The 25143-nt window shown below is 46.1% G+C and overlaps 1 protein-coding gene across 3 annotated transcripts in view; it reads right to left on the reverse strand.

Annotated features, from left to right (window-relative positions):
* The window catches only part of LOC137426817 (transmembrane channel-like protein 7), a 52707-nt gene extending 32129 nt beyond the window's left edge, over positions 1–20578 (reverse strand). For 2 of the 3 annotated variants that reach the window (XR_013623612.1, XM_068115743.2), the window contains exons 1-2: positions 15533–15648; positions 4377–4700 (exon numbers count right to left, since the gene is read on the reverse strand). Coding sequence is in view for 2 of the 3 variants with exons in the window: in XM_068115743.2 (XP_067971844.2) it covers positions 4377–4540 (164 nt within the window). In the remaining variant the exon portion in view is untranslated. Of the gene's footprint in view, positions 1–4376; positions 4701–15532; positions 15649–20418 lie in introns of those variants that run through there. The other variant, XM_068115742.2, reaches the window with a different exon arrangement.
* Between the last annotated feature and the right edge of the window lie 4565 nt (positions 20579–25143).

Here is a 25143-nt window from a genome sequence, read left to right on the forward strand (position 1 = left end):
CTCCACCGACAAAGTTGTCGGAGGCATTATGTTTTCGGGTTGTCCGTCCGTCCGTCCGTCCGTCCGTCCATACAGGCTAAGCCTCGTTTTTCTCAGCAACAATATGTTCAATCGAGACGAAACTTTCAGGGTAGGAGTGACACCCATGGAAAATGTTTTTATGATAATTGTAACGTCATAGGTCATGTGGTATGGCAGCCATCTTGGATTAAAAGCCAAAAATTAAAAAATATTTCTCGGAAACCGCTGAATGGAAAAATTTGAAACTTGGCAAATTGTCCAGTACTCGCAATGGGGAACAAAAGCTTGATAATGATGACATCATATGTGATGTGGTACACCAGCCAAAAATGTTTTAATCAAATTCCTTATCCTAAAAATGTGAAATTGCATGCACATGATCTATGACCCATTTGTATTGAAAAATTAAATTTATGATATCATAGGTCACATGGTTTGGCAGCCATATTGGATTGAAGGAAAATATTAAATAATTATATCTCTGAAACTGCTCACCCTATCGATGCGAAATTTTACAAATATCATCTATCATCACTGTTGCATATAGTTTGAAAATGATGATGTCATAGGTCACATGGTTTGGCAGCCATCTTGTATAGAAAAACGAACCTATCCGATCAACACGAAACTTCACAAACGCGATCCCCTACGCATACATATGCAGAGTGATGGCATCTACCCGTTGTGGGACTATGCGGAGGCATATTGGCGACACAGTCGCATTGTTCTAGTTTATTTTGATATACGTACCATACTCTTTACAGAACATCGGTACTACCATTTAGCAGTTTATTGGCAATTGTTATATTGGGTGGTTTGTGATTGCCTTTTCAGCGTTGTTTGTGCCCTATCTTTATAAACGTTGAGTGTGATGCAAGGAATGCAAGGAAGTGTGATACCATTTTTAATGTCTTTGGTACAGTACGACTAAACCGGGGTGATAACCACTGACCTCCCAGACTCTGAGCGGATGCTCAAACCATTACGCCACACACAGAGTCTTGTTATTCAATATATAGGTATATATAATTAATTAATGAAGGCCCATGCATAGACTAGTCCAGAAACGTTTGATGGATAGAATCAATCCTTGATGGGTGGCCACTCCGTCATAAGATGGTTAACTGAAAGCAATTTGGGCAATACTTTGTATTTTTTTTTCACGCCACCTCTTTACAAGACATACCATGGGATCTTTAACCTCCAACAACCAGTGCTGGTAGGTGAGACATCTGGCTTAACATCCATCCAAGGGACGGCATACACAATGATGCATCGCCTTGCATGCAAAACACCAGGGGTGTCTTCAGTTACCAAGTATCTTGTAGAGCACTCGCCAAGTGGCTTACACACTCAAGCAAGCACTTGGTAACTATAAACAAGCCACAGGGTGGACGTTTATAGCTGGTTCGGGATTCAAAGCCAGACTAGACAGGACAGAGGCTAGTACGTTTACCTGGATGCCATCCTGGGCCGGCAGGATAGCTCAGAGGTGTCTAGCCTGGGTTTGAATCTTGACCCAGCTATAAACTCCCACCCTGGTGTTTCAACAGGGAGGGCAATTCATCACCGAGTGTGCGCCATCCCTCCTGTCGGCATTAGTTGATGGACGTAAAAGATTCCACGGTGTCCTTCACGAAGAGCAGGCGAGTTATAACTGGCATCACAAAAAAAATTTGCCCTGTCTAAGTGCTGGGACGACGATGGCAAACCACTCGGCATAACCTGTGCCAAGAAAGCGCATCTGCAACACCAAATACAAAAATCTCCAACCTATTCATTCAATAACATCTCTGACATCTCCGTGAAGTCTCAGTGGGTCTCAATCAATTTGATTCAAACTCACACATCACACAAAACAAAGAAAAATGTTCCTTCGGCACAAACAAGACGAAACCTTTCGAACCGGTTCAACGACATTTCGAGGCGGAAAGAGGAGATTTGCATCCATATCGTGCATCACTTCCTGTCTTTGCATTTATGGGGCACCTTTCCTCAAGTACTCATGCTGGAGTGCCGGTTGATCATTTCCAATTTCAAGGAGTACTGGGTAATTACTGCATGGAAGCTCGGAGAGTACAAAACATCCTGTGAATGGATAACTCATGTCTGAAATACTTTTATCATTAAAAAATAAAAATAAAATAAGAATTCCTTTTATGACAAAACATTTTGTCAAATGATAAAAGTATTATTAACTAGAATGGCACTCAGTAGAGAGCACCTGGTTGGCCATATCACTCAATGGTGAGGAATCACTTAAAAAATTATACTATCTGGATCTGGATCTGGATCTGGATCTTCACCAAAATCGAATCGATTCTTCCTTGTCACACGCACAACCTGTCCACCAAGTTTCGTCCAAATCCATCCATAACTTTGAGATATCCTGCTATATATCGTTTTTGGTCCTATCTCCAAATGGTGACGAATCACTTTAGAAATTAAATAATTGTCATATCCGAATCCAGAATCAGATCTTCACCAAAATCGAATCCAATCGTCCTTGTCAGACACCCAAGCTGTCCACCAAGTTTCATCTAAATCTGTCCACAACTTTTTGAGATATCCTGCTACGTATCGTTTTTGGCCCGATCTCCCAATGGTGAAGATCACTTAAAAAATTCTAGTGGCCGGATCCGAATCCGGATCTTCACCAAAATCTAATCATTTCGCCCTTGTCTACCAGATTTCGTCCGAATACGTCCACAACTTTTTGACATATTTTGTTCACAAACGGACAAACAAATGGACAAACACAGACAGACAGGGGTCAAAACATAACCTCCATCCATCTTTGGTGGTGGAGGTAATGAGTCCCCTTGAAATCAAAGTTGTGCAATGGATACCAACCTATGGCTGTGTTTCCGTGCTCTATCCCTTTTTTAATGCTGAACATCAAGCAAGGAAACAGCACGTGCCATTTTCAAGTCTTTGCTACGACCCGACCGGAGTTCGAACCTCTGATCCCCCCCCAGACCCTACCAACGTTACGCCACCGTGTGTGGTGCGGATTTGTACGTACAGTACTTTACGTTCCCATTCATTGGCGACGGTTCCTCTTGCACTTTATCCTTTGTATTTGAGAAGCGTCACCCACATCTAATAACTTTAGGGTAGTGCGAAGCGTCTTACACTTTATTATTCCTCAGGTTGTGGGTTCCAGGACAAGCCTTGGCCTGTAATCAAAAGTGGTAATTCCAATAAATCAATCAGTGTTTCTTTCTACTTAAAGAGCACAATGGACAGTTTTTCCAAATTAATATTTTCATACAACCAGCTTGACATTAATTAATTGACATGAATGATTAATCACATGAATTAATCATCATGATCATTAATTAATTAATTAATTAATCAATTTCAATTACTTAATTAAATTTTTTTTTTTTTTTTTTTTTTTTTTTTATACAAGATCGAGGCTCGTGAAAGAGCGAACATTAATCACACAGAAAGACAAACCGACACATAAAACATATAACATCGGGAGCGGTAGACAAGATGGGGAGAGAGGGGGAAGGACACGAACAACATTTGAGAGCAGGGACCGAGAGACATGGAGACATCGAGAGATCTGTGAGAGGGAGAGGGCTTTGGGGGGGGGGGAGGCATGGGAAGGGGGGTGGGAGAGGTATAAAACATATGGACACTGCCAGGACTTCCAGGAAAGAAGTTGGAATTTCAAACAAGGTGGATCTGGGGTGAATTAGCGGGGGTAGAAAAGATCAAGGTTTTGGATGGGGGAAGATAAGAGAAATAATCATTAATAATCATGAATTTATCATGAATTAATTAATTACATGAATTCATTCACAGCTTCACATTAATCTGGGAAACTTTAACCTTTTCGTTCAGGTATCGTGTATTTGATTGTATTTTAAATTTTTACCTCTGCCACCGAAAACGATATAATTGCACGATATGTCAAAAAGTTGTGGACAGATTATGACAAAACCAGGTGGATGACTTGGTTGGGTGAGAATAACAAGCCGATTCGATTTTGGTTCAGGTCTGGATGCAGATCCGGCCAATCAGTGGGATACAAAACGTGACCTGTTCAGCCCGGTGGAGGTGTGCGCTCTAACGAGTGCCCTTCCAGTTTCTACATGGTCCTCTTTAAGCAAAAGAACAAATTAAATTTGACAATTTTGACAGTTAAGTTGACAATTGACAAATCAAGGTAATACTGCATACGGGATTTGAACCTGGAATCCCAGGATTCATGAGCTAAGAGGAGAATGCCAAAACAGTTGTTGACCAGAAACAATAAAGGAGCGAGGTAGTTTTATCATAAAGTAGGGTAAACATGTGGTACCGAAGGTATCCAAGGGCCGGGCGGCATTTACACACCATACCTGAGTTGACGCTTTTCCACCATAGGTAGAGCCATGAAGCGTATGGGTATTTGATCCTGTGACTCCCGTCCCCAAAGGAACCCATCCGCATCATCTGGACAACCGCCTGAAGGTTGATGAAGATCCTCAATGGAAGACGCATGGTCCTCCATCGCGGCAGTCATTTCGACAAATGGATCATGTACCCTTCGGGTTCGGGTGACCGGTCGTCTCAGCGGCAGGTGTTCACATGACAAGCACCTGTAGATGGAAGTGTGTCCCCCTGAACTCTCTACCCGTTGCTCCTCCCCCACCGAAGACGTGTCACATTCTCCTCCCTCCCGTCTGTCGAATGCAGGCAAATTACACAGGATTGTTCAGCATCACACGCACACAGTTTAACATCGACACAATGAAAACAAAACAAGGTAACTGGGTGAGTCACATCGCAGCCATTCCTGAGCTGTTCACAAAAATCATTGGGTTTGGTGATATTTAACATATCTGGTATTTTGGAAGAATGTCTTGAACAACAATACAGGTTTATTTGATCGACTTCTAAATTTAAAGCCAAAACATCCAGCAGAGTGCTGCAGATAGGTTTGCACAATTCCTAAGAGGTACGGACGCATCCTGGAGGACGACAGCTCCCCTCGGTTACATTCCGTTTTTTAAAGTATCGTTCATTTCTATATAGGCCGATGTATTCTTTATCGAAATTATTCGCAGTATACATTAAAAATATATATTTTGGTCGTCATGGGCTCCTTCCAAGTGTGGACCCGGCGCTATCCATCAATTTCCCGAGTTAAATCCTCGGTAAATAAATTAATGTTGACGTAAATACATTTCTTGAGGTAAATCCTCGGTAAATAAATAAATGTTGAGGTAAATCCTCGGTAAATAAATAAATGTTGAGGTAAATACATTTCTTGAGGTAAATCCTCGGTAAATAAATCAATGTTGAGGTAAATCCTCGGTAAATAAATAAATGTTGAGGCAAATACATTTCTTGAGGTAAATCCTCGGTAAATAAATCAATGTTGAGGTAAATACATTTCTTGAGGTAAATCCTCGGTAAATAAATAAATGTTGAGGTAAATACATTTCTTGAGGTAAATCCTCAGTAAATAAATCAATGTTGAGGTAAATCCTCGGTAAATCAATAAATGTTGAGATAAATACATTTCTTGAGGTAAATAAATCAATGTTGAGGTAAATCCTTGGTAAATAAATATATGTTGAGGTAAATACATTTCTTGAGGTAAATCCTCGGTAAATAAATCAATGTTGAGGTAAATCCTCGGTAAATAAATAAATGCTGAGGTAAATACATTTCTTGAGGTAAATCCTCGGTAAATAAATCAATGTTGAGGTAAATCCTCGGTAGATAAATAAATGTTGAGGTAAATACATTTCTTGAGGTAAATCCTCGGTAAATAAATAAATGTTGAGGTAAATACATTTCTTGAGGTAAATAAATAAATACAACAACAACAACATGCATTTTAAGGCCATTTTCCCTGCCAGAGCGGGGGTTAGCCTTGCGGTCCCCATGACAATCTTCTCCATCTTGCCCTTATTCTGCATCTCTCCTTGTTAACCCCCTTGCCCGCATTTCTTCTTCCACCATCTTTAGCCAAGTCTTTCTCGGTCTTCCCCGTCCTCTACTTCCTTCTACATTCATTTCCATCACTCTTCTCAACCAGTCACTTTCATACTTCCTCAACACATGACCAAACCATCTCAACCTGTTTCTCTTCACAGCATCAATCACAGGCAATATTTCCATCATCTTTCGCAATTCATCATTTGTCTTCCTCTCTCTCAACGATACTCCGCACATCCATCGAACCATTCGCATTTCCACCCTTTCCAGCCTTCGTTGCTGCTCTACGTTCATTACCCATGTCTCGCTCCCATAAATCATAACACTTCTCACACATGCAGCATACACCTTTCCATTCAGCTTCAACGACACTCCCCTCCTCATCAGCACGCCACTCAGTTCCCGAAACTTCTTCCATGCACATCTCACTCTAGCAAACGTTGCCGAGTCTGATCCACCTTCTCCATTCAACATGTCTCCGAGGTAGCAAAATGTTTTCACACCTTCCAGCTTCACGCCGTCTCCAAGATCCAACTCAACATTTCCTCCATCTGCAGCTCCCTCTGTGCACACCTTACATTTGAATGTAGCTGCCACACTGGTTAATGACCCTCTCAGACCACTACATTTTTGATGAACCCACTCAGCGCACATTGTACATTGAATGGAGTTCACTCCGACACCCTTCCTGCACACAGCACAGGGCCACTTCCCAGTTCTTTCCACCTCACCACATGCTTTACCACTTGCCATCACCTTCGTCTTTCCGATATTCACCTTCAGACCTTTTGTCTCCATACATTCCTTCCACTTGTTCATCTTTTCCTTCAGTCCATCCATACTTTCCGTAATCAACACCAGATCATCTGCATACCACAACTCCCACGGTAAACCCTCCTTTACGTTCTGAGCCAGCACCTCCATCACAGCTACAAATAGTAGTGGACTTAGTACCGACCCCTGATGCACTCCCACCCTCCCCTCAAACTCACCACTGTTCCCGTCCTTCGTCCTTACAGCTGTGCGCGCTCTTTTGTACATTGCCATCACTACTCTGATCAACCATTCCTCCACTCCTAACTTCCTCATTGCCCATGTCAATACTTTGTGTGGAACCCTATCGGATGCTTTCTCCAGATCAACAAACCCAAGAAACAACTTCTTCCTCTTCTCCATGTACTTCTCCTGCAACTGCCTCACAATAAAAAGCGCATCTGTCGTTCCTCTTCCTGGCATCAATCCAAACTGCATTTCGTCGATCTTCACTTTCTTCCTTATCCTCCTCGCCAACACCCTTTCCAATACCTTCATTCCATGCTCCAATAACTTTATCGCTCGGTACGAGCCACACTCCAGAGGGTCACCTTTCCCCTTGTGTAGAGGGACGAGGGTACTCAGTTCCCAATCCACTGGAATGCGGCCTTCTTTCACCACCAGATTACAGATCTCTGTCATTCTCTTCACACCCCAACCCCCAACCATATCTCCCACAACTCCCGTCGGCCCTCCCGCTTTTCTACTCTTCATTGCTTTTATCGCTTCCTCAACTTCCTTCTCAGTTATCTTCTCTGCCGGTCCTAAAACTGGGTTACTCGCCATGTTGCCATCCCATTCATTATCTGCATTCAACAGCATTTCCATATATCTCTTCCATCTTCCTTTAATTCCATCTGGGTCCACAACGATTTGTCCCACTTCATCCTTCAAGTAACTCACCCCCATCACATCACACCTCTCTTTCGCTATCTGCTTTGCAATCCTGAATACTGCTCTCTGACCCTCTTCCGAATCCAAGCGTTCTCCGAACATTTTCCTACATGCCTCCTGCGCCTTTGCTACCTCTTTCTTTGCAGCCTTCCTGGCTGCCTTATAACTTTCATGCTCTGCTGTTTCTGCTCCCGTACCCTTCGCCTTCTGCCACTCCTTGAACTTCTTCCTCTTCTCGTCAATCCTCTTTCCAACTTCATCATCCCACCACCATGTTTCCGAGTGCCTCGGTGGTCCTTTTGTCCATCCACATACCTCACCAACGGCTCCCAACAGACTATCTTTCATTGACATCCAACCACTTTCAAGCTCAACCACATCATCCTCTACCCTACTCAGCCTCTCTTTTAATGCCTCCCTTACTGTCACCTCTTTCAACCTCCACACCTTCATTCTCGGTTGGTACTTCACCCGCCGAGCTCTCCTCGCACCTTTCACCCTTATGTCGCAGACAACCAAGTGGTGCTGTGAAACAGCCTCCTCCCCCGGGATCACCTTTGTGTCCCGAAGGTGCCCCCTATCTCGCCTACGCACCATCAGGTAGTCAAGGTAAATAAATAAATGTTGAGGTAAATACATTTCTTGAGGTAAATCCTCGGTAAATAAATAAATGTTGAGGTAAATACATTTCTTGGGGTAAATCCTTGGTAAATAAATCAATGTTGAGGTACATCCTCGGTAAATAAATTAATGTTGAGGTAAATACATTTATTGAGGTAAATAAATCAATGTTGAGGTAAATACATTTCTTGAGGTAAATCCTCGGTAAATAAATAAATGTTGAGGTAAATACATTTCTTGAGGTAAATCCTCGGTAAATAAATCAATGTTGAGGTACATCCTCGGTAAATAAATAAATGTTGAGGTAAATACATTTCTTGAGGTAAATAAATCAATACAACAACAACAACATGCATTTTAAAGGCCATTTTCCCTGCTAGAGCGGGGGTTAGCCTCAATCAAATCAATGGTAAAGGTAAATAAATCAATGTTGAGGTAAATACATTTCTTGAGGTAAATCCTCGGTAAATAAATAAATGTTGAGGTAAATACATTTCTTGAGGTAAATCCTCAGTAAATAAAGCAATGTTGAGGTAAATCCTCGGAAAATAAATAAATGTTGAGGTAAATACATTTATTGAGGTAAATCCTCGGTAAATAAATCAATGTTGAGGTAAATCCTCGGTAAATAAATAAATGTTGAGGTAAATACATTTCCTGAGGTAAATAAATCAATGTTGAGGTAAATACATTTCTTGAGGCAAATAAATCAATGTTGAGGTAAATACATTTCTTGAGGTAAATCCTCGGTAAATAAATAAATGTTGAGGTAAGTACATTTCTTGAGGTAAATCCTCGGTAAATAAATCAATGTTGAGGTACATCCTCGGTAAATAAATAAATGTTGAGGTAAATACATTTCTTGAGGTAAATAAATCAATGTTGAGGTAAATACATTTTTTGAGGTAAATCCTCGGAAAATAAATAAATGTTGAGGTAAATACATTTATTGAGGTAAATCCTCGGTAAATAAATCAATGTTGAGGTAAATCCTCGGTAAATAAATAAATGTTGAGGTAAATACATTTCTTGAGGTAAATAAATCAATGTTGAGGTAAATACATTTCTTGAGGTAAATAAATCAATGTTGAGGTAAATACATTTCTTGAGGTAAATCCTCGGTAAATAAATCAATGTTGAGGTAAATACATTTCTTGAGGTAAATCCTCGGTAAATAAATCAATGTTGAGGTACATCCTCGGTAAATAAATAAATGTTGAGGTAAATACATTTCTTGAGGTAAATCAATCAATGTTGAGGTAAATACATTTCTTGAGGTAAATCTTCGGAAAATAAATAAATGTTGAGGTAAATACATTTATTGAGGTAAATCCTCGGTAAATAAATCAATGTTGAGGTAAATCCTCGGTAAATAAATAAATGTTGAGGTAAATACATTTCTTGAGGTAAATCCTCGGTAAAAAAATAAATGTTGAGGTAAATACATTTCTTGAGATAAGGCCCCATTAAAAAAATTATTAGTTTATCACCCTCGCGTGCAACACTTTTGGTAGAATTCCGATTTTTTTTTTTCGATTGTCTTTTCGGTCTTTTTTTTGCTCGAAAAGCGGACGATTCCTTCCGAAGAACAACAAACAATTCCTTTCGCGCTCCGGAAGTCATCGGATCGATAGTTTTTACTTTATGCGCATGCGCAGTTACCACAATGACTGTTCGATCCTTTGTGTGTGAGGTGCTCAGCGAGGCCCGTGATGCTCCGTTTGTTGCATTGTGTTTGCTTTTTCTTCTGAACTATATTGAACTTCTTCAGCACAATGCCTCTAATTGTCATGCAAATAACGAGGGGAGTGGATGTTTTGAAGGACTGGATCGCTAAAAACATCCCTGGAAATACTACTGTGAATAAATTGTTTATGGCTTTCAAAGATAGTTCACAATGCCATTCTTAAAAAAGTATCTTTCATTGCAGCAAAGTTCGCCGTACCAAATAAATGCAATGTTGTGTGCTATAAGAGATTTTTTTTTTTTTTTTTTTTTTGTATACTGAATCGAGGCTCGTGTTACAGACTCGGCCTTAATGATTGTGGTTATGAGCATTGTTGCTGTTTCGAAGCATTCTAGATATTATGCTTATTGTGACTTAAGGGAAAGGGTTGTTGTGAGTAAAAGATTTTAAAGCGCTCTTGGTAAAATGTGGCCGGAAATCCGGATCGAGACCGGAAGAGGTGGAGCGAAGAAAAGGAGGTGGGAGGAGATCATAAGGAGAGGTGGTGGTTGAAGCTCCGTAGCGAGCATTGTCGAAGGAACGTCGCAAGGGAACTTTTGAGCCTATAAAGGAAGTCCTGCCTTCAGCGTTGTGATCGCTGGGACTGTTCACATCTGCGTGTCCGATCGACGTCGGATTCGGATGAACCCTCGTCGCATAAGTTCGCCTCAAGTACAAGCCTGCCGCCATTGGGACTCGTGCGCGTTGCGCGACGTTCGCAGAATAAGGTTGCCGCGTCTGCTGGTTTCACCTTCCTCGGCGGGTTGCCGAGGACGCGTGTGCGCGCCAGCTGCCGTTGAAGGAGACGGTGCGGTTTGCGGCTGCACGGTGTACGTGCACGTTTGGAGCGTCTTTGGAAAGCGCCCATACCACCGCCATTGTGCGGGAACTGGATCACGTGATCTCGGGGTTGTTTCACTCGTCCAAGCCTCAATTGACTTTGAGCGGCCATTGATCCGACGATCGCCGGAGCAACTCGACGTCGCCTTGGAGGGGTACAGAGACATTGGGGGGGAAGTGCCGTGAGTTCGGTTAGAGGGATATATAAGGTGGTACCATCTTAAATATTGTGATTTTAATTGTGAATTGATGTATATTGAGAAGGGGAAGCACACAAACATAACGTTTCACCCTTTATGTGTTTGGGATTGTGAATATATTGTAACGAATTTGAGAAGTGTAACGGATTTGAGAAGTGTAACAATTTTGAGAAAGTGTAACGAATGTGAAAAGTATGGTTTTGTTGTGTGTAACTGACCCTCGTAATGTAAAGAATGGTCGCAGCTCGTCCTCTTAGTTAATTCCATAAACCTACACACAGGACACGATATATCCTTTTAAATAGTTCGTCCCTTATTCTCTGTGTAGGCTAAGGATGTGTTTCCCACTAGTTTGACTCTTCATTGCACCGAATTAAATAAGAGTAGGCCCTCTGATGCCCCATGGCAGCTTCCAAGTGCCAGGTTCGCCACTTTGCTGCAATTGCCTCTTTAGGCACTTTACTGCATTTTCATCTGCCGTCCACTTTGCAGCATTTGACTCCATTACGCACGAGGTAACGCCGAAGAAGAAAGGCGGGTCTCCACCTCGTCATAGAGGGTACTCAGTTTTGTCGTACTCAGTTTTGTCAGTTTTGTCGTACTCAGTACTCAAATGTCGGCCCCGCTCATCCAACCCAGAACAAGGGGTTTGGCTTGAGAGGGTGGAGAGAGAACGTTTGGGGAAGGTTCGAAAAGGGTGAAGGGTGGGGCCTATATAACCCGCCGCGGGATGCTCCCAAGCAGATACGAGATGAGCTTTGACGGAGATGGGTCCAGGAGATGCGCTGGAGATGAGCAGGTGTGACCGAGCCGCCGTGAGACGTGCCGCGCTGCAGGAAAAGTGGACCGGGGCAACGCAAGGAGCGCACGAGGCAGCAGTACAGAGAAAGGAACTTCGCCCGCGCAGTTTGGGACCAAAGCTCGGCTTCTTGACGGCGGTGCCTTCTGGCCCGACCGTGCCCAGTACCCGCTGAACCTTCCGTGCCTCTAAAAGCCACCCATCTCCAAGCCATTCATTCCTGCCTGCATTTCCCCGTGTAAGTGTGATCGTCCGTCTGTCTTTAACGTTGTCCTGGGGTTTATTAATTAAGCTTGTATAGGTAAGCTAAAGATTTCACTGTGTGCCTGCTCCTTCCATTTTCTGTATAAAACCAACTGCTCTCTTTGCTTTGGCTTGTGTAAATAATTAATAAAACCTGTTATTCCTCCGCACGTCTTCTTCTTCTTCCTCTTTACATTCGGTCGCTTTAGAGGTTTCCATATTGAATAGCTGTGGCGCGATACGGCCAACGTCTGGGTGAATCGGGTGAATCGGGGAAAACTGTTAGGTCGCGGTGCCTTCGCTCGGCAAACAACATCCTTAACCGCGGACCGTAACAATATCCTTGTTCGTTCATAACTCTTGGTGTGGCCTCCTTAATGATCTGATTGATTTCCCCAAGGATAACATATTTTTCTGCCGGGGCTCCCCTCGAGGTTCGGAGGTCACCGAGACCAGGTAAATAGGGGAGGACCCCATAACACTCGTGAAAGAGCTAACATTTATTTCACAAACAAATCATGTCCTTGTGTCCTTGTGTCCATGTGTTATCATGTCCTTGTTAAAGTGGACATCTCTCTGACCATCCTCAGGGAGCCTACTCAGCATCGACGAGTCTGGCATTTCACTCAGACCAACTGGCACGGTCTTCAAGCAGCCATCAATCATCTGGACTGGTCTCCCATCTCTACCACCTCTGACATCAACTCATCCTGGGAATTCTTCCAAAGTAAATTGCTCTCTCTCATGCACAGATTTATCCCATCTCGTCTTCAGTTGTCACACCCTTCCTCCCGTCCATGGTACATGGAATCTTGTGGTGAGGCTGTTGCCCAGAAACAACTTGCCTTCGTCTCCTGGAAAGCAAATCCAACGGAAGGAAATCTCATTTCCTTTCACAAAGCCCGAAACAAGTGTGTGTCCACCCTCAGGAGAGCCAGGAAACAATATCTCTCCATTCTCAAGACCGAACTCTCTTATCTGTCTCCCTCTTCCAAATCCTGGTGGCGTCTGGTCAAATCCGTTTCTGGTATTTGTTCCCCCTCCATCCCCTCCCTTACCTCAAATGGCTACACAGCTGACTCCGCACGTGAAAAAGCTGAATGCCTCAACTCTGTGTTTGCCTCTAAATCTTGTGTCCCAAACCCATCCCTCTCTGTACCCACCATACCCAGTCGCACCCTGCTGCTCCTGGACTCCGTGTCCTTTCCTCCTGACAAGGTGGAAAAGTTTCTGTCAACCCTCGTCTCTGATTCTGCAACTGGACCCGACGGCATCAGCCCACGGGTCCTAAAATCCTGCTCTGCTGCTCTATCTCACCCTCTCTCTGTTCTCTTCACCCTCTCTTTTGCTCAAGGTCAACTGCCATCTGCTTGGAAATCAGCCAACATCACCGCTTTGCACAAAAAAGGTGCAAAAACAGATCCTAGCAACTACAGACCAATCAGCCTTCTCCCAATTATCAGCAAAGTCATGGAATCCATCATTGCTTCGGATATGAAATCTTTCCTCTTCTCCAATGGCTTGATCTCTGATCATCAATTTGGTTTCAGACCAGGTCACTCTACTCTGGACATGCTGCTTCTGCTGTCTCAACAATGGATGGAGGTCCTCAATGCCAAACAGGAAATTAGAGCTGTCTCCCTCGACATATCACGTGCCTTCGACACGGTCTGGCACCCCGCTCTGCTCACCAAACTCTCCTCCTTTGGTATCCATGGAAATCTCCACGCATGGCTGGCGGACTTCCTCTCTCGTCGTCGTCAACGTGTGGCCCTGAATGGGTTTCTCTCATCTCCTCTTCCTGTTCAGGCTGGAGTTCCCCAAGGCAGGGTTCTGGGCCCCGTGCTTTTTCTGGTCTTCATCAATGATCTCTCTGACTCTCTCGAAAATCCTCTCTATCTCTTTGCTGATGACTCCACTCTCTGCCGCTCCATTCCTCTTACCTCAGATCGGCAGTCTGCTGCCTCCTCACTCTCTGAAGACCTGGACAAAATCACAGACTGGTCAAACAAGTGGAACATGTCTTTCAATCCTGACAAATCTCACACTCTTACTATGTCTCTCCGAAAAGATCGACTGGACAACCCTCCCATCTACTTTCTCAACAATCCTCTCCAAGAAGTTCTGTCGCTCAAGATTTTGGGTCTCACTATCTGCCATGATCTTTCTTGGGAAAACCACATTTCCAAGCTGGCCTCCAAAGCCAGTCGCCGACTGGGCATCCTCCGTCGTGCGAAGTCCTTCCTCGGCACACCTGAGCTCCTCACCACATACAAGGCTTTCATCCGCAGCTCAATGGAATACTGTTCTCCCCTATGGGCCGGTGCTCCTGCCTCACACCTAGCTCGGCTTCACGCTGTTGAAACCAAAGCTTTCAGAATTATTGGAATCTCCCGCGATGAAGCTATCTCTGAGGGCCTTTCACTCACTCACCGCAGGCAGGTAGGTGGTCTTTCTGTCTTCTACCGACTCCTCTCCGGCCTTGCACCCCCAGCTCTCTCTGTGCTCTGTCCCCCAAATATTCCTACAGGTCGCACAAGATCTGCCAGCAACCCTCTGATGGTTAAACTGCCGAAATCTCGGCTCTCTGCTCACCTTCACTCTTTCATTCCTCTTTTCTCCCGCCTCTGGAACAAACTCCCTCACTCCCTTCAATCCCACTCCTCCCTCCAGGTCTTTAAAACAGCTGTTCACCACCATCTCTTATCTTCCCCCATCCAAAACCTTGATCTTTTCTACCCCCGCTAATTCACCCCAGATCCAACTTGTTTGAAATTCCAACTTCTTTCTTGGAAGTCCTGGCAGTGTCCATATGTTTTATACCTCTGCCACCGCCCCCTTCCCATGCCCCCCCCCAAAGTCCTCGCTGGTGGACCTTAAAGATCCCATGTCCTTCGTGAGGAGTAGGCGAGCCATCGCCGGCATTCCGGCTTCCATGAACAAATTACAAATTCCTTGCCTGACCACTTATTCGAGCGTCAGGCCTGGTCAGCCTGTTCGTGAAAGACTTGGGCCAAACAAAAGAAACGGCACAATAACTGGGTTTGAGTGTGTTCCCAAAGAAGATTAATTGAGGCGTCAACATTTCTAATTAGTCACGTGTGTTCAGTAACATGAAATTATTACAACGAGAACAGCACTCAGTCGGTAAATCCTCTTGAGCATACCTTTTATTGAGGTAAATTTACACTAGAGCATACCTCCGCCTGGTTGGCCATATCACTCAATGGTGAAGAATCAAAATTTCGTCAAAAATTAAATAATTCCCATATCCGAATTCATATTCAGATCTTCCCCAAAATCGAATCATTTCGTCCTCGTCACACACGCCACATCTCTGCCAAATTTCGTCCGAATCCGTCTACAACCTTTTGAGATATTTTGTTCACAAACAAACGGACAGACAGGGGTGAAAACATAACCTCCACCCACCTTTGGTAGCGAAGGTAATAAACAACTTCTTTAACTTTAATGAAAGTTAGTTCGATTGCCTGACCCGGATCTCAGCACTCGGCAGGTGAAATTACCTCACGTCACGTGGACTGCTTGCGGGTTTATCCACCCTGGCTGAACCTATTGGACCCGTCGGACCTGATTACCTGGATAAATCAGATCAACCAGCACGTCTCTCCTCACAATGGCTTTTTCGTATCGTGACGTCAATACAGGTGGTGATTTTATTCATTTTACTCTGGTTTGATCCCAAGTCGGGGAATAAAGTGGAAATTAATTGACAAGGAGACATTTTCAACACATTGTAGATCGGGAAGGGGCGTGTCTATTTACACTTGGTGGGGAGGAGGCGTGTCTATTTACAATTGGTGGGGAGGAGGAGGCGTGTCTATTTACAATTGGTGGGGAGGAGGCGTGTCTATTTAAAATTGGTGGCAAGGAGGGGTGTGTCTACTTACAATTGGTGGCAAGGAGGGGCGTGTCTACTTACAATTGGTGGCAAGGAGGGGCGTGTCTACTTACAATTGGTGGGGAGGGGGGCGTCCATATGCACTTGGTTGGAAGGGGGGCGTCTATTTACACTTGGTGGGGAGGGGCGTCTATTTACACTTGGTGGGGAGGAGGGCGTCTATTTACACTTGGTGGGGATGTGGGGCGTGTATTTACACTTTGTGGGGAGGGCGTCTATTTAGTATTTACATTTGATGGGGAAGGGGGGGCGTCTATTTACACTTGGTGGGGAGGAGGGAGTCTATTTGCAATTGGTTGGGGTGGAGGAGGCGTTTATTTACTCTTGGTGGGGAGGGGCGTCTATTTACACTTGGTGGGGAGGAGGGCGTCTATTTACACTTGGTGGGGAGGGGCGTCTATTTACACTTGGTGGGGAGGGGTGTCTATTTACACTTGGTGGGGAGGAGGGCGTCTATTTACACTTGGTGGGGAGGGGCGTCTATTTACACTTGGTGGGGAGGGGGAGTCTATTTACACTTGGTGGGGAGGAGGACTCTATTTACAATTGGTGGGGAGGAGGGCGTCCATTTACACTTGGTGGTGAGGGGGGCCGTCTATTTACACTTGGTGGGGAGGGGCGTCTATTTACACTTGGTGGGGAGGGGGAGTCTATTTACACTTGGTGGGGAGGAGGGCGTCCATTTACACTTGGTGGTGAGGGGGGCATCTATTTACACTTGGTGGGGAGGGGGGCGTCTATTTACACTTGGTGGGGAGGGGCGTCTATTTACACTTGGTGGGGAGGAGGGCGTCTATTTACACTTGGTGGGGATGTGGGGCGTGTATTTACACTTTGTGGGGAGGGCGTCTATTTAGTATTTACATTTGATGGGGAAGGGGGGGCGTCTATTTACACTTGGTGGGGAGGAGGGAGTCTATTTGCAATTGGTTGGGGTGGAGGAGGCGTTTATTTACTCTTGGTGGGGAGGGGCGTCTATTTACACTTGGTGGGGAGGAGGGCGTCTATTTACACTTGGTGGGGAGGGGCGTCTATTTACACTTGGTGGGGAGGGGTGTCTATTTACACTTGGTGGGGAGGAGGGCGTCTATTTACACTTGGTGGGGAGGAGGCGTGTCTATTTACAATTGGTGGGGAGGAGGAGGCGTGTCTATTTACAATTGGTGGGGAGGAGGAGGCGTGTCTATTTACAATTGGTGGGGAGGAGGCGTGTCTATTTAAAATTGGTGGCAAGGAGGGGTGTGTCTACTTACAATTGGTGGCAAGGAGGGGCGTGTCTACTTACAATTGGTGGCAAGGAGGGGCGTGTCTACTTACAATTGGTGGGGAGGGGGGCGTCCATATGCACTTGGTTGGAAGGGGGGCGTATATTTACACTTGGTGGGGAGGTGGGGCGTGTATTTACATTTTGTGGGGAGGGCGTCTATTTAGTACAGTATTTACATTTGATGGGGAAGGGGGGGCGTCTATTTACACTTGGTGGGGAGGAGGGAGTCTATTTGCAATTGGTTGGGGTGGAGGAGACGTTTATTTACTCTTGGTGGGGAGGGGCGTCTATTTACACTTGGTGGGGAGGAGGGCGTCTATTTACACTTGGTGGGGAGGGGCGTCTATTTACACTTGGTGGGGAGGGGCGTCTATTTACACTTGGTGGGGAGGAGGGCGTCTATTTACACTTGGTGGGGAGGGGCGTCTATTTACACTTGGTGGGGAGGGGGAGTCTATTTACACTTGGTGGGGAGGGGGACTCTATTTACAATTGGTGGGGAGGAGGGCGTCCATTTACACTTGGTGGGGAGGGGCGTCTATTTACACTTGGTGGGGAGGTGGGGCGTGTATTTACATTTTGTGGGGAGGGCGTCTATTTAGTACAGTATTTACATTTGATGGGGAAGGGGGGGCGTCTATTTACACTTGGTGGGGAGGAGGGAGTCTATTTGCAATTGGTTGGGGTGGAGGAGACGTTTATTTACTCTTGGTGGGGAGGGGCGTCTATTTACACTTGGTGGGGAGGAGGGCGTCTATTTACACTTGGTGGGGAGGGGCGTCTATTTACACTTGGTGGGGAGGGGCGTCTATTTACACTTGGTGGGGAGGAGGGCGTCTATTTACACTTGGTGGGGAGGGGGAGTCTATTTACACTTGGTGGGGAGGAGGGCGTCTATTTACACTTGGTGGGGAGGGGGACTCTATTTACACTTGGTGGGGAGGGGCGTCTATTTACACTTGGTGGGGAGGGGCGTCTATTTACACTTGGTGGGGAGGGGGACTCTATTTACACTTGGTGGGGAGGAGGGCGTCTATTTACACTTGGTGGGGAGGGGCGTCTATTTACACTTGGTGGGGAGGGGGAGTCTATTTACACTTGGTGGGGAGGGGGACTCTATTTACACTTGGTGGGGAGGGGCGTCTATTTACACTTGGTGGGGAGGGGGACTCTATTTACACTTGGTGGGGAGGAGGGTGTCTATTTACACTTGGTGGGGAGGGGCGTCTATTTACACTTGGTGGGGAGGGGGAGTCTATTTACACTTGGTGGGGAGGGGGACTCTATTTACAATTGGTGGGGAGGAGGGCGTCCATTTACACTTGGTGGTGAGGGGGGCCGTCTATTTACACTTGGTGGGGAGGGGCGTATATTTACACTTGGTGGGGAGGGGGAGTCTATTTACACTTGGTGGGGAGGAGGGCGTCCATTTACACTTGGTGGTGAGGGGGGCATCTATTTACACTTGGTGGGGAGGGGGGCGTCTACATGCACTTGTTGGGGAGGGGCGTCTATTTACAATTGGTGGGGAGGGGGGCGTCTATTTACACTTGGTGGGGAGGGGGGGTCTATATGCACTCGGTGGGGAGAGGGGCGTCTATTTACAATTGGTGGGGAGGGGGGGTGTCTATTTACAATTGGTGGGGAGGGGGGCGTCTATTTACACTTGGTGGGGAGGGGGGGCATCTATTTACAATTGGTGGGGAGGGGGGCGTCTATATGCACTTGGTGGGGAGGGGGGCGTCTATCTACACTTGGTGGGGAGGGGGTCGTCTATTTACACTTGGTGGGGAGGGGGGCGTCTATCTACACTTGGTGGGGAGGGGGTCGTCTCTTTACACTTGGTGGGGAGGGGGGGCATCTATTTACAATTGGTGGGGAGGGGGTCGTCTATTTACACTTGGTGGGGAGGGGGTCGTCTATCTACACTTGGTGGGGAGGGGGTCGTCTATTTACACTTGGTGGGGAGGGGGGCGTCTATCTACACTTGGTGGGGAGGGGGTCGTCTATTTACACTTGGTGGGGAGGGGGGCGTCTATCTACATGTTGTATGTTATACGGGAGGGGGGGGGGGAGCGTCTATCTGCATGTTGTATGGGGGGGGGGGGTGGGGGGGCGTCTATCTACATGTTGTATGGGGGAGGCGTCTATCTACATGTTGTACAGGGGGGGGGGGGGAGGTTCGTCTATCTACATGTTGTACGGGGGGGAGGCATCTATTAACACGTTGTACAGGAGTTTCCATAGTACGTGATTTCCATGATCTGGACATTTCACCTCTTCTTGCAAATAAATGACCCTTTTAAACAAGTAGTTACACACCCTACAACAGGGATTAATACACTGGATAAAATCATCACAAATCACCCTCATTTGCATTCCAATATTCAGATCCTACCCCCAATGGGAATGAGTAATCACAATTGTGTTCTTTGGCTACCCTTCGACTGGCCCCCCACAGCATATCGGAAGAACGAGAACGGCACTCTTCAACGTCACGACGTCGACCAATATATCTCCGCCCACATTATTACATCATTATAATACTTGTACCAAGTTTGATTTAAATCCCTTCAGCTGTTTACAAGTTATCACATTTTTACCTGACATGACCTCTGACCTTTGACCTCTTGACCCCAATATCTAATCAGTTCATCTTTACATCATTATACATAATTGTACCAAATTTGGTCAGAATCCCATCACTGGTTCGTTCACAAGTTATCGTGGTAACAGGAGTATTACCTAACATGACATCTGACCTTTGGCCTTTAACCTCGTGAGCCCAAATTCTAATCAGTTCATCGTTACCTCATTATACATACCTGCACCAAGTTTGACTAAGATGCCGTTAGCTGTTCTCAAGTTATCACGGTAACGAAAACCTATCACGGACGGACCGACAGCCTGAAAACATAATGCCTCCGGCGACTTCATCGGCGGAGGCATAAAAAGCAGCCAACAATACAATGAACGTTTCATTACTATGGCAGACCATTTACCCAGAATTCATAGAACAAAATTACCAGCATACCTACCTGTTTATACCTCCTCATGTCCAACCTCAACAGGTCTGTAACCAATTACTTAAACTTTAATTACAAAAAGCAAGCATTTCTGGAGACTTACCTGTGCGTGTAATCCATGAGTTTGCTTATGAATTAAGTTTTCCCTTGACCGATGTTTTAAATGTATCATTTGAACAGGCGAAACTTCTGGATCGTTGGAGATATGCAGTATTGACACCCATTCCAAAGTCACAACTACCCACCTTGTGGGAATTGAGACCAGAGCACTGACGAGCTATTTCGCAAAAGTTGCGGAATCATTTATTGCAAAATGTCTCCTCGAGGACATTGCAACAAAAATTGATTGTAATCATTACAGCAAAGAAAGCTATCAACTTATCATTATTTAATAGGAATGTTTCATCAGCTATATGAAAATTCTGATAATCCAAATTCAATATCCCCCGTAGTTCTTACAGATTTTTCAAAAGCCTTTGATCGAATTGATCATAATGTTCTGGTTTGTAAATTGATTCACCTTGGAGTTCACCCATATATTATTTCCTGGATTGTTAACTTTTTGGAATTCCATCAGCAGTGAGTGAAATATAAGGGAACCATATCAGACATGAAAAATAATCATGCTGGAGTACCACAGGGTACAAAATTCGGTTTAATTTTGTTTTTAGTAATGATCAATGATGCATGTGAGAAAGGTCCCATCCTGTATTTTGAATATGTGGACGATATTGTTACGTTTGTGGGGTTAGATGGAGGAATCTCATAATAAAGGTAGGATTGTATAATTATAGCATGGACCGTGGACGCATAGTAGAAATCTCGATGTATTCAAGCAGGGAAACTGTAGCTTAAGATTGGTTATGTGTCTTCACACGAGGCATGAAGCTGTGCTAATTAGTTAGGGATTAAGGTTAGTTTTCCCCCAGTATGACTGCCCTCTGTGGCCTTTTCCCTACGTTTTAACAACGACAACCAGGCCAGCCATGCAAAGCCTCCATTAAACAACACGAACCGTCCACTGCATGCCGACAGAACCCAGAACATAGCCGATCGGACTAAGCCCGCCTCCGAAAGAGTGGAGCCGGCAGGCAACGCCCCCGAAGTTCGTCATTGATCGAGAGGACAGGGGGTGATTCAACAGAGCTCAGCAATTGGTCGGTGTGAAGTGAGGGAGAGGAGGTTTTGGAGAGAAACGGACGTTGGAAAAAGGAGCTTGAGGAGAAAGGAGAGAAGCTTGTTTTGCCTGTGTGGGCGCCTATGAAAACTGTAAAAGCTTTTCGTGCTTTTTGGAAGATTTGCAAGTGGAAGTGAGGAGCTTTTGGTGGCTTTGGTATTCTACGGAGGTGGAGGAGGTCGTGAGCGAGGTGAAGAAGGTCGTCCTGTCTGCTTGTCTCACGCCAGTGGTTGCTACGTGACGGCGCCGCCGCCATCTTGAGAGATTCCTGTGCGGTGGCTTCGAATTTCAACGACCAACAAGCTCCTAAAAGCCATTTAGGACCAGAGCTGAGTGCCGGCCGGCGAAATGGATTTTATTTGTCCCCTTTATAAATATAAAAATAACCACCTTTAGAGGCCATTTTTCCCCGCAAAGCGGGGGTTGGCCTTTTTCGGGAACCGTGGTTGTTGTTGTTTTTCGGTCCCCTTTTTGAAGCAATGTTTTATCGGCCGGATGCCCTTCCTGACGCCAACCCTTTTTGATTCTGTTACGTGGTCCTCCCGGTAACTACCTGGTCTTGGTGACCCCCGGACCGTGGGAGGGACCCCGCCAGAAAGATATATGGTTTATAAGCTTTCGTAACGCAATCAATATGAGTTCCGGTCAAGAAGAAACCCCACACCAAGGATCCGGAATAATCAATAATATATTCCCTGAGCAATCAACAACCATCAACCATGCACAATCAATATTACAAAGATGTAAACTCATCTACACTAACTCTAAGATGGCCATCTTATATATTCCTCACGTGAGCCCCACTCCTGACTCCCTCCGTGGTCAATGTCTCTCACAATGTCTCTCGTCTCCGCACACGGGCGGTTGAACGAACCCCGGGTGGACGTTCCTCCACCGGGCAGGTATCGTACCGGGGACAGCTGCTGCAGCGCACACCTCCTTGCCAAGCAACGGGGCAAAACCCAGCGCGGCTTCCAACGCGCGCGAGGCCCCAAAGTGCGACCCGTACGCGTCCTTGTAGACGGGGCAAAACCAAGCGCGGTTTGCAACGCGCGCGAGGCCCCAACGTGCGGCCCGTACGCGCCCTTGTAGACGGGGCAAACTGTGCCGGACGCTTGGTTCCGTGCACGCCCTCACGGTGACTTGCCGTGTCAAAAGGTAGTTACGCGTCCAGGTACCTCCTCTCGCCAGACGGGTTTCGGAACGCCGCTTGTTCACGCAGCGCAAGGTCGATCCCACCTTTCGTCGGAGCGGGCGAGGAAGACGAAACCTCCTTCTTTTACCTCGTGTCTTTTTTTTCTCTTCCTTTTCGGTCACTTCCGTTTCCGGCCACTTCCGTTTCCGGCCACTCCCTCCGAAGGGCTCCTGACCCTCCAACCACAACAACTTAATATACTCCACACGGATAAGCAAAGACCTGAATGGTAATTCCCATACATTCACATAAATATGTAACACTCCCCCCCTTCAAGAAAGAAAGTTTGAACCCAGCGAAAACTTTCTTCGCCGGCCAATTTGGAGAAACAAACCAGATAACTCAACCCCCCCCACATTATCCGTTCCCCCCGGGCACAGTTATCACTTAAACATAAAGCAACCAAAATTTCACCACACCCCCTCCAGATTACTCCCTCTGGACTAAGTACCAACAACGACATTGTCCCTGCCAAATCAACTCCATCTCATGACCCTCTGACTTTGACCGTCAGTTTCTTGGGAATGAAGGTTAAGGGGTTGATCAAAGATCCAAAGTTAAGCAACTCGATAGCACTTTTTCCGGGAGGCCAAGCCGAGTATTCCCTACATGGATGCCTTTAGGAACGCGGAGTTCACGGTTAGTCCGTGCAGGAAAGTTCTCTACATGGGCGCCTTGAGGAACGTGGAGTTCACGGTTAGTCCGTGCATGAAAGTTCACTACATGGACGCCTTTAGGAACGGCGTTCACGGTTAATTCGTGTAGGAATCTTGGCTCGGCGGCTCCGCCGCCTTCAGTGCTTCAACTTCTCAGAACTTCCCTAATAATTAGGGTGGGACCACTGGTCCCTGTAGTCCAATGAATAGCGGTCTCCTTCTCGGCCACTACTTTGCCAATCCTTCCTTCGGGAGCGGCCGTAACTCAGGGAGCCTCCATAATAATTTTGATTGCGGCCACCACCAAAACTACCGCCCAGTTGTCCTCTCCTGTAGACCTCTCGACGCCTACGAAATGCCTTCCCTACTGTTATGGTCCGACCCTCCAAATCCTTGCCATTCCAATTCTTCTCTGCCTCTCTGGCGTCTTTTGTGCTGGCAAACGTGACAAAGCCGAACCCTCTTGACTGTTGCGTTTCCCAGTCTCTTACCAACCGCACTTCCACCAGCGGCCCATATCTGTTGAAGACAGAGGTCAGAACTTCTTCCTCTGTTTTGAAGTTCAGTCCCCCTACAAATAACTTGGCACTTTGGTCGCCATCCCGAGCTGGTGTGGTGTTATTTTCCCTGCTGGGCTCTTTACCAACCCTCAGGTTACCATAAACTTGACCCCCGGCCAAATCATTCCCGATAACCACAGATACACCCTCTACAGGAAGCGTGGCTTGTAAACCGACGGTGACCGGTCCTGACACCAAATCGGACTCCAACAGGATGACCTGAAGGGGAGCACTAACACCGCCCCCGATCCCCTGTAAACGAACACTATCCCCCGTTGCCGTCTCCTCGGACCATGGCAAAATGCCTTCAAGCATTAAAGATTGATGGGCCCCTGTGTCCCTCAATATCCTAACCGGTCTCCGGTTAGTCGAGGCTCCATCCAGTGACACAAACCCCTCTGAAATAAATGGTTGGTAACCCTTTTGATGGCGATTTCTTACGCTAGCCATCGCATTCGGAGTTGTAATAGTCGGACTCCGCTCTGGGTTGTCCCTTTTCATGAGGTAACAACTGGACATCAAGTGTCCAGGTTTCTTGCAAAATGCGCAAGTAGGCCCGGAGGAAAAACTCGGGGTCTGCCTCGGGCCCCCCGAACTATAAGTTTGTCTTGGGCCCGCATCCCTCTGATTTCGAACCGGTGGGGTATCATAGTTGTCCCCATAATCATCTCGAGGCCGCCGCCATGTATGGTCGTTCTCCGCACCTGCTGTTCCCCACCTCCCCTGCGGAGATCTAGGCGAGGAGTTAGGTTCGTGGACCCCTATTCGGTGGGTTAAGGCATAATCATCTGCCATGGTGGCTGCGTCCCACAACTTTGGTACCTTCTTTTCCTGCAGGTACACTTTGATGTCCTCGTGGACACACTGCTGGAATTCCTCCACCAGGATCAAGTCCCGCAATGTCTCGAAGTCTTTCCCGACTCCTTTTGACTCACACCACCGATCAAACATGTTTTCTTTCACTCTGGCAAACTCCACATGGGTCTCACTCTCCCTCTTCCTGGCATTCCTGAATTTTTGCCTGTAAGCTTCCGGAACCAACTCATAGGCCTTGAAGATGTGCTTCTTCAGTACCTCATAATCTGCACATTGGTCCATTGGTAGCGCCGAATAAATTTCCTGAGCTTTCCCCACCAGCACACTTTGCACGAGTATGGTCCATGCCTCCTCCGGCCAGTTTAATTGTCGAGCCACTTTCTCAAAGTGTGGGAAAAATTTCGCGACTTCTTTTTCACTGAAC

This window comes from Myxine glutinosa, chromosome 5, assembly GCF_964187855.1.
Source record: "Myxine glutinosa chromosome 5, kmMyxGlut1.1, whole genome shotgun sequence".
NCBI lineage: Eukaryota > Metazoa > Chordata > Myxini > Myxiniformes > Myxinidae > Myxine > Myxine glutinosa.